This window comes from Sander lucioperca, chromosome 9, assembly GCF_008315115.2.
Source record: "Sander lucioperca isolate FBNREF2018 chromosome 9, SLUC_FBN_1.2, whole genome shotgun sequence".
Taxonomy (NCBI): Eukaryota; Metazoa; Chordata; class Actinopteri; order Perciformes; family Percidae; genus Sander; species Sander lucioperca.
Window position 1 is genome coordinate 31608142 of NC_050181.1, and position 12818 is coordinate 31620959.

The 12818-nt window shown below is 40.0% G+C and overlaps 1 protein-coding gene across 1 annotated transcript in view; it reads right to left on the reverse strand.

Moving 5' to 3' along the window:
- LOC116040897 (potassium voltage-gated channel subfamily H member 7-like) overlaps window positions 1-12818 on the reverse strand; it is a 107272-nt gene that overhangs the window by 39926 nt on the left and 54528 nt on the right. Inside the window, exons 5-7 of the mRNA XM_036005175.1 lie at window positions 12163-12242; window positions 4444-4566; window positions 2895-3067 (exon numbers count right to left, since the gene is read on the reverse strand). Coding sequence (XP_035861068.1) covers window positions 2895-3067; window positions 4444-4566; window positions 12163-12242 — 376 coding nt within the window. The remainder of the gene's footprint in view (window positions 1-2894; window positions 3068-4443; window positions 4567-12162; window positions 12243-12818) is intronic.

Here is a 12818-nt window from a genome sequence, read left to right on the forward strand (position 1 = left end):
GTCTGTGTATTTTGCGTCCCTGCCAGTTCTTGACTCCTTGTGTTTTTTCTGCTTTTTGGATCCTTTGTATCCTGCCTTTTTGTTAATTAAATCTTCGAGTACAACCTTCTCCTGCCTGCCTGCCTGATCTCTGCGTTTGGGTCCACTATTCCCTGCCTCCACACAAAACTCTCATGACAGCAAATGTAAAAACCAACCACTTAATGACAGTTTAATGTAATGTTAAAACATAAAGCTAAATAGTTTATTAAAGTTTGATAATTGGGCCTGTCATTACGTATTTATGACAGGTTATGTTGTCTAGGTTAATGTCAAGTTGTCATTACAAAGACATCGATAGGTTGTATTGTCTAGTTTACTGTCAATTTGTCATGACAAAGACATCTCGGGCAATGCTAACTTTGCATTAAAAGTGTCCAGAGATGGGAAGTAACGAAGTACAAATACTTTGTTACTGTACTCAAGTAGATTTTTCAGATATTTTTTTACTTTACTATTTATTTTTGTGCCGACTTTTTACTTTTACTCCTTACATTTTAACACGAATATCGGTATTTTCTACTCCTTACATTTTACAAAATTGGCTCGTTACTTTAGTTTCAAATAATTTCAGTGGAGTTACCGTTAACGCACTTCTGCACCACTACAAGACGACTCGACAGATTTGGCGGCATTCATTCGCATTGATGGCGGTAACTTTAGCACATAGTAGTATGGACGGCGACATGATTGAAAATTTAAGAAAACTGAGATCCCAGGGATTCGGCAGATAAGCAGCAAGACATTCAAGGCTACTTTTACTTTTATACTTTAAGTAAATTTCCAAGCCTGTACTTTGTTACTTTTACTTGAGTAAAGAAGTTAAATCAGTACTTATACTTTTACCAGAGTAGTTTTTAACACAAGTATCTGTACTTCTACCTGAGTACGGGAACTGAGTACTTTTGCCATCTCTGAAAGTGTCATAATTTACTGAATGACACTTAATGACAACAGTCCTGAATACTCAAAATGACTCCTTCATGTTCATGACAGATGTCACGTCATTATAATGACAGTGTCATGTCAGTCTTATGAACACCCCTTCAAATAAAGTGTTACCTAATAGTGTCTAACAATGCATGCACCAGCTCTGACGGCCCTTCGAATCAATTATGCTTAAATCATCCACCCAAACCCACCCAAATAAGTTATTTACACTCCCCCTCTACAGTCCCTGTAGGCTTTTGCTTTTTAAATGTTGTATTATACTGTGTGTGTGTGTGTGTGTGTGTGTGTGTGTGTGTGTGTGTGTGTGTGTGTGTGTGTACGTACAGTGTACGTACACACACACACACACACACACACACACACACACAGTATAATACAACATTTAAAAAGCAAAAGCTGCTTTCAGTGATTGTAAACAGTTCCATGCGCGCAATATTTAAGCAGCAAATCTTAAAACTGTAATTTGACAGAGAAAACAGAACTCATCTTTTAGCTTCTGAAATAATCATAGAAGTAACACTCATGACTGCTGTCCTCTGTCAGACAAATAGGAGGTAAACCAATCCAGGGCATTCCCTGTTATGCCCGCCCTTTTCTGCAACCTACTAATAAGAGTGGAGTGGTCAACAAGGTGGAAGGCTGCACTGAGGTCAAGCAGCAGCAGTACCGATCATTCCCCAGCATCTTAAAATATCATTTAAAACCCTAAGCGGAGCAGTTCCAGTACTGTGTCTCAAATGAAAACCAGACTGGAATTTATCGAAAATGTCATTGCTTTGTCCAAGACAAAGTTTTTCTAGGACCTTGGAAATAAAAGGAAGTTTAGAAATAGGTCTATAGTTACTGGGCAGCAATGAGTCCAGCCTTGGCTTTTTCAAGAGTGGCTGAATAATAGCATGTTTAAAATAATCAGCTATTCAAAATGAGGAGTAAAAAAGGTCCTAAGGAACTAAAAACATCTTGGTTGGGACAATGTCAAGGGAAATAGAGGGCTGCATTTGGGGGCAATGTCTGTAAGTTCCAACAATGAGTTTGGGCTAATCCGGCTCAATAAGGAAGCGTGGGCCAGAAAGTCAGCATCAGGGGTAGAGGCAGGCAATATTTTACACCTTATATCAGCCCCCTTATTCACAAAGAATGATAAAAACATTTGAAAAGACCAGTACTGTGGGAGGAGCAGTGATTCACCAATCTTTTAATTGTGCTGAATAATGTTCTAGGATTTTTGTTGCAGTAGCCTAAAGCTAACTTTATTTGTCCAAAACTCTGTAAATTAAGTTGTCAAACTGGTCTTATAACTTTTATGACATTTTAATTACAAGTCAAACTGGTTCCACTTTACTACAGGTCAAGGGAATTATTCATGTTCATAACTGTCATGTCTTCTGCACACCCATCAAATAAAGTGTTAAAATGTGTCAAATAAAGTGCTATTATTCAAGGGCACCGTCCAAGATTACTTTTTGTCCCCTATATTAGAATGTCGCCTCTTGCAGCCAGACCATTCTCCAGTGCTGATACAGCCCTGTAGAGATAGATCTGGTAATGTGAGATTAACATAATCTAAAGAATTTATTAATTATTTTATTCAACCCAAAAAGTAATCACCAAAAATTCAGATGTTTTGCTCCTAAAAGGTTAATATAAATCATTAAATATCCAGTTTGGTTAAGGAAATGGAGTCAGCTCTCTCCATTCTCTCTGGTGAGACGTTGCGATGTACCCCAACAATGCCCCTCCAACCAAAAGGTATATGCAGACGTGACACCATGCTAACTGGTTATCAACCTTCATCAGCCCTGTTATTTTAGCATAGTTTAGAGGGCAGCAGGGGAAACCTAACGGCTTCATAATTAACTCGTGCAGCTCAGGTGAGCATTAGTGTTGTGTGAATTTCCACCAACCTTAGTAGAAATGTAGCAGAATAAGGAGTGAATATGGCTGTATAAATGACTAAGAGCAAAATGACCCAGTCCCACACAGCTTTGAACGGACTGTAGTGAAGGATGGTCCACTTTTGGATCCTAGGAGTCTGCAGTTTATACTCTGGTAACACATCGTCACCCAGAGACAGCACCTACAGGAGAGCGAGACAGAGAGATCTGTTCATCCACTCGTTAATCATTATTTACACCTGCATGCGGCTACTCTGTAGAGTACAATGTGTGCTATTTTTCTGCACTCATTTATTTAGTCACTTCTATGTGTGACTGTTGAGGACTACAGTACCCAAGATTATGTTGTGAGTCAGTACACTGCTGACTTTAAGATCAAATGGAGAAGAGGAGAACCTAAGAATTCACCGATGTTAATCTTGCATTGCCAGACCTTCCTCCACAGCGCTGCGGAGTAGGGTCTGGCTAGTCCACACAGCATTCCGGGATAGGAAAAACGTGCTCTGGTTTATTGGCATTTCTTTAAATCAATCACAATCGTCTTGGGTGGTGATAAGCGCAGAGCGCAGCCCTGGCGCTGCAAAATAGTCTCGGGAAGGAACATGTTTTGGTGGTTGTTTTAGTCGTGCAACAGAAAACTCAGATTGGACAGATAGTCTAGCTAGCTGTCTGAATTAACCCTGCAGAGATATGAGGAGCAGTTAACCGTAGTACTTATAAATCCATCCAAGTTTAGAATGCCAAATCAAAGAAAGCGGAAGGTAACGGGACATCCGAAAACGGACATCCCAAAAAGATTGACATCCGGCGGAATTTCCGGCAGAACCAGAGCAATCCCGGAAGTAGAACGTTGTGGATATAGACTACACTGATGTCAACCTCCCTTTGAGGTTTGACAGATTTTGGCATGACCAACTGTGAGGAGACCCTGAGGCTGACCCAGCTGGAGGGATAAGCTATGTCAGAAAGTCTGACAAGGAGGAATGGTGCATGTGGCTGTGTAGGACATGTACTGATATCGGAGCTCTTGGGGGTGCAGTAGCTCAGTCCGAAAGGACTTGGCTTGGGAACCAAAGGGTCGCCGGTTCAGGTCCCCGTGCAGACCAAGTACAGACTGTGGACTGGTAGGTGGTAGAGAGGTGCCCTTGAGCAAGGTGCCCCAACAGCTTGGGGCATGTCATGGGCAGCCCTCCACACTCTGACACATGTCCATTAATGCATTTATAAGGTCCTGTCTGTGTATTTTCAGCCTGTGTGTAATAACTAACAACAGAGTGAAAATCTTCCCCTTTGTGGCATAAAGTATGTCTTAATCTTAATATACTCCAACACAGAAATCTGATGCAAAGGTCTGTACTACATGGCGTATCTGCATGGTGGACATGTTCATCCATTTGTTGCCATATATAGTTTGTACAGTAGTAGAAGAAAGTTCAGAAAGTTTAGCCTGCTGACAATGGACCCAGACTTAGATAAACAAGCAAAAATGGATGGATAGATAGACAGCTGGTCTATTTAGTTTAGAACAGAAACAGAGTGCCAAGTCATCTATACTAACCTGGGTGACTTTCTCAGTGACATGGTGTGTTCTGTCGATCAGTTTGCAGGGAGGTCTGATTTCACCAGGATGTAATGCCACAAAGGCGTCTGTCTTTGTGTCCAGTAGGCTCTGGGTCATCTGCTGCATGCACAAACCACACATAGACATTATAATTATATATATGGACATCATCAACATAAAAGCTGAAGAACATTCTTAAAAAGGAGTTACAGTTAGTGACATTTGAAAATAAAAGGAGACAGAGAGTTTTTAACTTTACGGATCAAACAGAGCCATGTCATGTTCCCTGTCATGTGCGTAACCGGAGGTGAAGTAACATCTGATTTGAACCCAAACCATGATAATAATGTCATTTTGTCTATACTTCCCTTTGCTTCCTACTCACTAATAAGTCTTTTTGCTCTTCATCACATTTGCAGTTGTGCTTCCAATTTTCTCGTTTGTGCTTCTAGACTCTTTGTTTGCAGTTCTGACACTCTCGTGTGGGCTGGTCTTACAGGGGTGCGTCCCTATTAGCTAATGAGTTTTTTGAGGACACTTGAGTGACAGCTCAGTGCACGACCTGACGTTTCAGTGCAGCTAACGTTAGAACGGATTGAGAGGGCACACAAACACCCTAAACAACATTACTGTATTACTACAAGATTAAAGTGTAAGTATTAATCATATATGTTGTCTTTGATATACGTAGCTAGCATGGTTACTAGACGTTAGTTGTTTTGTTGTGTTAAGTTACAAGAAAAGCTGTGTAAGTTAGCATTTAACGTTAGCTAACTGCTATCTATACCGATTGCTGGTCAAATAGCCGTGTGTGTGTGTGTGTGTGTGTGTGTGTGTGTGTGTGTGTGTGTGTGTGTTGGCTGGGCCTGTTTTCATTTCTGGTTAGATAATGTTATATGTATAAGTGTATGCTATGATAGTTTTTGTTAACCAAAACCATCTAATTAGCCATGAGAATCATGTAGGCTGAGTGAGGCATTACTCAATTCTCTCTGTAGAACAATGTAACACTGGGACCTGCAGGACCTGAACAGAGTTCAAAGCAAGTTATACAGTTTTATCTTTGAGATGACAATTTTTTTTGCTTTAGGAAGCTATTTATGTTTGATACTTGAGACTTAAAGGCACAAAAATAATTCCATAGTTTAAGAAAATGCTCCTGTGGGTCGTATTAGTGGGTAGGAATAAAGGACCGATATGATCGTATTGTTTGGACAACGGGTTGGTAATACAGATCCATCTACGTGCGCCCGTAACCGCCAACAAAACAAAGAACAAAGAACAGAGAAGCTCAGATTCCAACACACACTGGGAGTGGGACTTTGCTCATTACTCCACAATTTCTTTACATGGTAAATATTTTTTTTCTGCAATATTATTGTTCTGTATGGCAAGTACAGCACCTTTTTAAGAATTCATATTTATTGTATGAAAAAGAAATCAAGTTTGCTATGCATTCTTGATGACTATTAATATGACTATGTAAGCACGTGCACACATAGACATCTAAAGGAGCACAGACACTTGCCCTTTTTCTTCCTCGAGAGAACGTGCGCTTTTTTCTGGATGCATGTTTTTTTAAATGAATGAATACAGCATATATATATATATATATATATATATATATATATATATATATATATATATATTCCTGTTTGTGCACAGCTTCCCTGTCAAACAAACGTATTTATTGAATAAAAAATAATACAAATATCAGGTCGGGAGATGAGACTATGTCGAGCCCTCCCCCTCTCTCTCTCCATGATGCGTCTCCTCGACAACATTGCGCGCCGCACACACACACACACACACACACACACACACACACACACACACAGTGTCAAAATCTGTCTAATAACGTCATCACAATGACATTGATATTCAAATTAGGCATTAACTAATTAAAATGCGCTAATTTGCATACATTTGACAAGGCACTGCAGGTGAATAGAACAAAATAAATGAACATATCACCACAGAACTTCCCCAGTTAATGAGTTACATTAAATGCCTTTTCCGCTGAAATGTATAGGTATAAATATGTAGATTAATTTAGAAGAAATCTACAGATTCAGCCTAAAACAAATACCATCTAAATGTGTATTTTGTAAGTTTTATTTCCATTAGAGTAAAAAAAAATATATACTTGCAGCATAGAAAACATGCATATTGTGACATAGTTTCCTTTGCTGTTGCCTGGTGAATACAAAAAGTCTCATTTTGTTTGTTTTGAGTATTTATTAAATCTGTTGAGTATTAAACAATTGCGTAAGGGAAATTAAATAAATTGGTAAGTTAGTCAGAGTTGGCTTAATATATTTAACGCTTTGTTTAAATTTCAAATAAATAATTATTTATTAACTATTAGGCCTTTTTTTCCCCTTGAGCCCCTGCCGCCGAAAATGTCTGTGCACGTCCCTGGCTGTATGGATCCCACGAAGAATAGCCAAAGTGTATGTTAGTGATAATGGGGATCCTAATAAAACATATACACACACACACACACACACACACACACACACACACACACACATGAAAACATCACATAAAACGTTGAAAGCAAAACAAAACATTAGCTTGATGACATTTACATTTTGCAGTGCTTTTTAGTCCAACATCACTAACCTCATAAATCAAATTTTTTGGTAGAAGTGATATTTGTACATGGCAAATAATTTACTAGTAAGTGTTGTAGAGTCATAGAAAACCAACAGACCCACCAGTCATGACATGCATGCTGCTCATTCTGTGTAATTGAATCTGTAATTGAAAGGGGCATGTTCAAAATAATAGCAGTGTTGTGTTCCATTAGTGAGGTGATTGATTCTGTGAAGAAACAGGTGTCAGTTATGGCCCATATTTAAGGAAGAAAGGAAGTAAATGTTGTGCATGCTGGTTATAGTGCATTTCACACTGAAATACTCAGCAAAATGGGTCGTTCCAGACATTGCTCTGAGGAACAGCGGACTTTAATTGAAAAGTTGATTTGGAGAGGGGAAAACATATAAAGAAGTGCAGAAAATGATAGGCTGCTCAGCCAAAATGATTTCAAATGCCTTGAAATGGCATCCAAAGCCTGAACGACATGGGGAAAACCTACCATTCGAATGGATCGAAGAATAGCCAAAATGGCAAAGGCTCAACCAATGAAAAGCTCCAGGAAAATCAAAGAAGACTTAAAGTTACCTGTGAGTACTGTTACGATCAGAAGAAGGCTATGTGAAGCTAAGCTATCAGCTAGAAGCCCCCGCAAAGTCCCATTGCTGAAAAAAAGACGTGTACTGAATAGGTTGAAATTTGTCAAAGGACACATTGACTGGCCAAAGGAGAAATGGGGCATTATTCTGTGGACTGATGAGAGCAAAATTGTTCTTTTTGGGTCTAGGGGCCGCAGACAGTTTGTCCGACGACCCCCATGCACTGAATTCAAGCCACAGTACACTGAAGACAGTAAAGCATGGTGGTGCAAAAATCATGTTATGGGGATGTTTCTCATACTGTGGTGTTGGGCCTATTTATCACATACCAGGGATCATGGATCAGTTTCAATACATCAAAATACTTGAAGAGGTCATGTTGCCTTATGCTGAAGAGGAAATGCCTTTGAAATGGGTCTTTCAACAAGACAATGACCCAAAACACACAAGTAAGCGAGCAAAGTCTTGGTTCCAGATGAACAAGATTGATGTTATGGAGTGGCCAGCCCAATACCCAGACCTCAATCCCATAGAAAACTTGTGGGGTGACATCAAAAATGCCATTTCTGAGGCAAAAGCCAGTAATGCAGAGGAATTTTGGAATGTAGTTCAATCGTCCTGGGCTGGAATACCTGTTCACAGGCGCCAGAAGTTGGTCGACTCCATGCAACACAGATGTGAAGCAGTTCTCAGAAATAATGGTTATGCAACTAAATATTAGTGCAGCGATTCAAAGTAAAGCAAACCCTTGAGACATTTTTCAGTTTGTACAGTAAATGTTTGAGTTTGTAAAGAAAAATGCAAATACTGCTATTTTTTGGAAGAGCCTAATATTCCTTTCTCTTCACTTTCTGTAACTCTAAACGGTGTAAAGTTTGTCTGTATTTCACTGTAGAGGATTCCGACACCGGGATGTAACAATCTGCAGCTGCTGTTGTCGGAAAAACACAGACGGTGCGTTCAATGAAACAGGTAATTTACAGCCTTGTGGTGCATTCAAAGTTGTTGTTAAATGCCCTTTTCCCATCTGGTGGTTGTTGTTGTCATTCAGCAGCTATTTACTAGTGAAATAAGTTATTGTTATAGTGATTACGTTATTATTAAACATTTAATTTTGACGATATGGCCTTAGCAATAAACAAGCCATTCTTTAATGTCGCCAACTGTTTAGTACCCTTCTTTTTTTAACTTTCTTAAAACGTACCGGTTCAGGCACCGTTAAGACACCGGTACCGTTTTAAAAGTACCGCTCTAGCACCGGTATCCAAACCAAACAATACCCAACCCTAATATTGACTCTAGACTCAAATGTGTGACTAGATTAAATATATAATAAACAAATACAAATCTTAAAATCAAGTTCATAAAGTCACTTTCTTTGCATTCATTTGATTCACAATCAAGATACACTGGTAAGAATTGCTTTCCATTGTTAATATGTACTTAAAACAGTTCTGAAATGCAAAATAATAGAATTTTAATCATGTGATAAAACATGCGATTAACTATAGAAATTCAGCGATTAATCGCGATTTAAGAAAATGTAATCGTTTGACAGCCCTAATATATAGTATCTCTTACATTACCAGCAACCAAAACATAGTGAGGTCAAAGGTCAGAGCCTGTGACAATATAGGAAATGATGATGAAAAAGAGATAATGAGATTTTACAGGCTAAAGAGGATAACTCAAAAACCACAAGGTTTCACTCACTCATTTGGTCTCTTTTACTGTATGAAGGCGCAAATTAACGCATAATCTTGCATAGGCTTCGTCGGATCAAGCCTTTCATTCGCCATAAAAGAACTCATCTTAACCCAGTAAGTTTACAAGAGAGACTTGCAGTCACTCTGAGAGTCCTGGCATCCGGTTGTCCGCGAACTTGTCCATGCTTCCTTTTTCCGCTTTGTCGCGCGCCGCTGAAAAACAGAGTGGTGCGAGCCCTCTGACATGACATGACGGTGACATGCAGTCTGCACTGACAGCAGGCTATAGTGACTGGAAAAATGCAGCTGCGCATCTAGCTGAACATGAAGGATCAGAGAGCCTGTGTTGATGGGAGGCGGACCGATTCTAAAAAAAGTATTTGACAATAAATGCGAATATTGGACCAAAGTTTTCTTAGGGGACACAGTGAAGTTTTTGGACAACCGGATAATGGGAACATTCTGGGTGTGCTGGAAGTTATGAGCCAGTTTGATCCCTTTTTTGAAAGCACATATAGAAAAATATGGCAGTGCTGGAAAGGGAACGCCATCATACCTCTCAACAACATGCCTAGAATTTATTCAACTGATGGGAGAACAGGTCCTTGCAGAGATAAGCAGTCAAATTAAAGTGGCAAAGTACTTTTCGATCAGTGTTGATTCGGAAATTTGTGTTTGATAGATTATTTCTCTGTGGTAACAATGCTTTTTGGCAATAAACTTATACCGTTAGAAAGTCTGTTTAGTTCCCTTTCATATGATGCTCCATTTGTAAGGAACATGCATTTGTGGGATGAGCAGCAGCGCTGAGTATGTGGGTTGCGGCCATGAAAACTTTGCCAAATCTTCTCTGCCAATGCCAGCAGCTTATTCTGCCATTTACTCGTTTGGTGGATTGGATGATTTAAGTTTGAAGAAACAAGACATATTGGCAATTGAACAATTTATTCATTCATTCACAAACAGGAGCCTCAGTAGCGTGTGGAAGAACCATACACAGCCACAACAGCCTGGCACCTCCTCCTCATGCTGGTCACCAGCCTGGTCACACACTGCTGTGGGATGGCATCCCATTCTTCAACCAGCATTTGTCGTAAGTCAGCCAACGTGGTTGTGTTGGTCACTCTGGCACGAACAGCACGCCCAAGCTGATCCCACAAGTGTTCAAAGGGGTTGAGGTCAGGACTGCTGGCAGTTCATTCCATCCTCTCCACTCTCACATTCTGGAGGTAGTCTCTGATAAACCCCGCCCTGTGGGGGCGAGCGTTGTCATCTTGGAGGAGAGTTCGGTCCCAGACTGTGGAGATATGGGATTGCCACTGGTTGCAGAATCTCATCTCTATATCTCTCTGCATTGAGATTGCCTCCAATGATGACAAGCCTCGTTTTTCCAGTGAGGGAGATGCCACCCCACACCATCACACTGCCTCCACCAAAAGGTGTTACTCTATCGGTGCAGCAGTCAGCATAGCGTACTCCGCGTCTTCGCCACACTTTGACCCTACGATCCAACTGCCGTAGGCAGACTCATCCAATCCACCAAACACCAAACGAGTAAATGGCAGAATAAACTGTTTGGGATTGGCAGAGAAGATTTGGCAAATTTTTCATGGGCGCAACCCACATACTCAGCGCTGCTGCTCATCCCACAAATGCATGTTCCCTACAAATGGGGCACCATTTGAAAGGGAACTAAACAGGCTTTCTAACAGTATAAGATTCATTTCCAAGCAGCATTGTTACCACAGAGAAATAATCTATCAAACACAAATTTCCTTTTCCTTACTTTCTAAGTTTATAACGCCCTGCTACGCCATGAATTACTACAACTACTATTTCTAGTCATAGTTCCATTCTTTATTGTGACTATAATTGCCACTGTTCATCACACCCCCAATCGGCACCGTCAGACAACCGCCCACCAAGAGCCTGGGTCTGTCCGAGGTTTCTGCCTAAAAGGAAGTTTTCCTTACCGCTGACACACTAAATGCTTGCTCTTGGGGGAATTACTGGAATTGTTGGGTCTTTGTAAATTTTAGAGTGTGGTCTAGATCTGTAAAGTGTCTTGAGATAACTCTTATGATTTGATACTATAAATAAAATTGATTTGAATTGAATTGTTTTATACACAGTTTAGTGGTTTGTGTCTCAGTGATGATGTTGTGATTTTGTGATTTTGCCTCAGTAGAACAGGGTGCTCTGCACTGATGCAGATGCAGTAGCCTACCTGTTGGTTTCTGAAGCTAAAAGTGGTTACCAGTTTGCAGTTGAACTGTGAATGCAGAGAATTCCGTTGCTTTGCTGTTTATAGTTACATATTTCCTTTGTTAATTGTTTTGTGGCTGTGGTGGGTAATATCTGGTATTCTTTCCACTTACATCTCTGTTGATGTTAGTTTCGATTGTAGTATTGGCTGTCTCAATGTGTGCGTGTGTATGCCATCTCACCTTATTTGCGTGTGGACCATGTATGTCACTAAATACATTTTTCCAGTAAAGCATAATGATTAAGGGGGGCCTCACACAAAGAGCAGCCCCTGACTGTATGAGTAAACATGTAACAATGTGTCAAAAACTGTCGAGCAACCAGGCATCTCAATCAATAGAGCTGCAATTTGCTAAGTTTAGGAAGATTTTGTCATTAATGTAATACCTAAATGTGTAACGATTAAAGCGTATGTAGAAAATGTAATATAACTGAGCATAGGGCGAACATGGAACATGTTGTAAAAGTGCAGTGTGTGTGTGTGTGTGTGTGTGTGTGTGTGTGTGTGTGTGTGTGTGTGTGTGTGTGTGTGTGTGTGTGTGCGTTACCTGGCTGTTAGTTAGGCAGCATGAATCAGTGTCTGATGTCCCAACTGGCACACTGCTCTTTCTAATGGTTCCCATACCAGCTGAAAAAGAGGAGAGTTGCATTGTAACAGTATTTAAAAAAAATAACTGAAAAACTACTGATAACCCCAATTAGTAGCACCAGTAACAGTACAATGAAACAACATGATCAGTGATTTTGAGTGTGAAAGCATTGGGCCTCCAGCTTTGCCAGTGAGCAGGGTTCCCTCTGCGTGTATTCCTTACGCACAAAACTGACAATAGAGGAAACTGAAGTAGATGTGACTTGGAAGTGACTTTAAGACACCTCCATATGTGCTCCAGCTACAGTTTCATTTGTCTTTTTTTTCATTTCCAATGTCAAATGACAAACTAAAAAGTTGAGTTTACCAGAGAGAATGGGCCTATTTCCAAGATTTGATGTAAGGTGCCATTCAGCATACTTTTTCATCACTATTATGTAGTCATAGTGTTTGTCATATTGTTTTCTGTATGTTAATTATTTAGGTGGAGGCTGTAAAAGTAAATCTGACTCTCCCTGCACTGCACGTTATGTTATGTTTGTTTTATTCGTCATTTTAAATTGTGCAAAATATAAAACTAAAACAGACGAGGAGGTAGATTTCAATCTGAGTGAG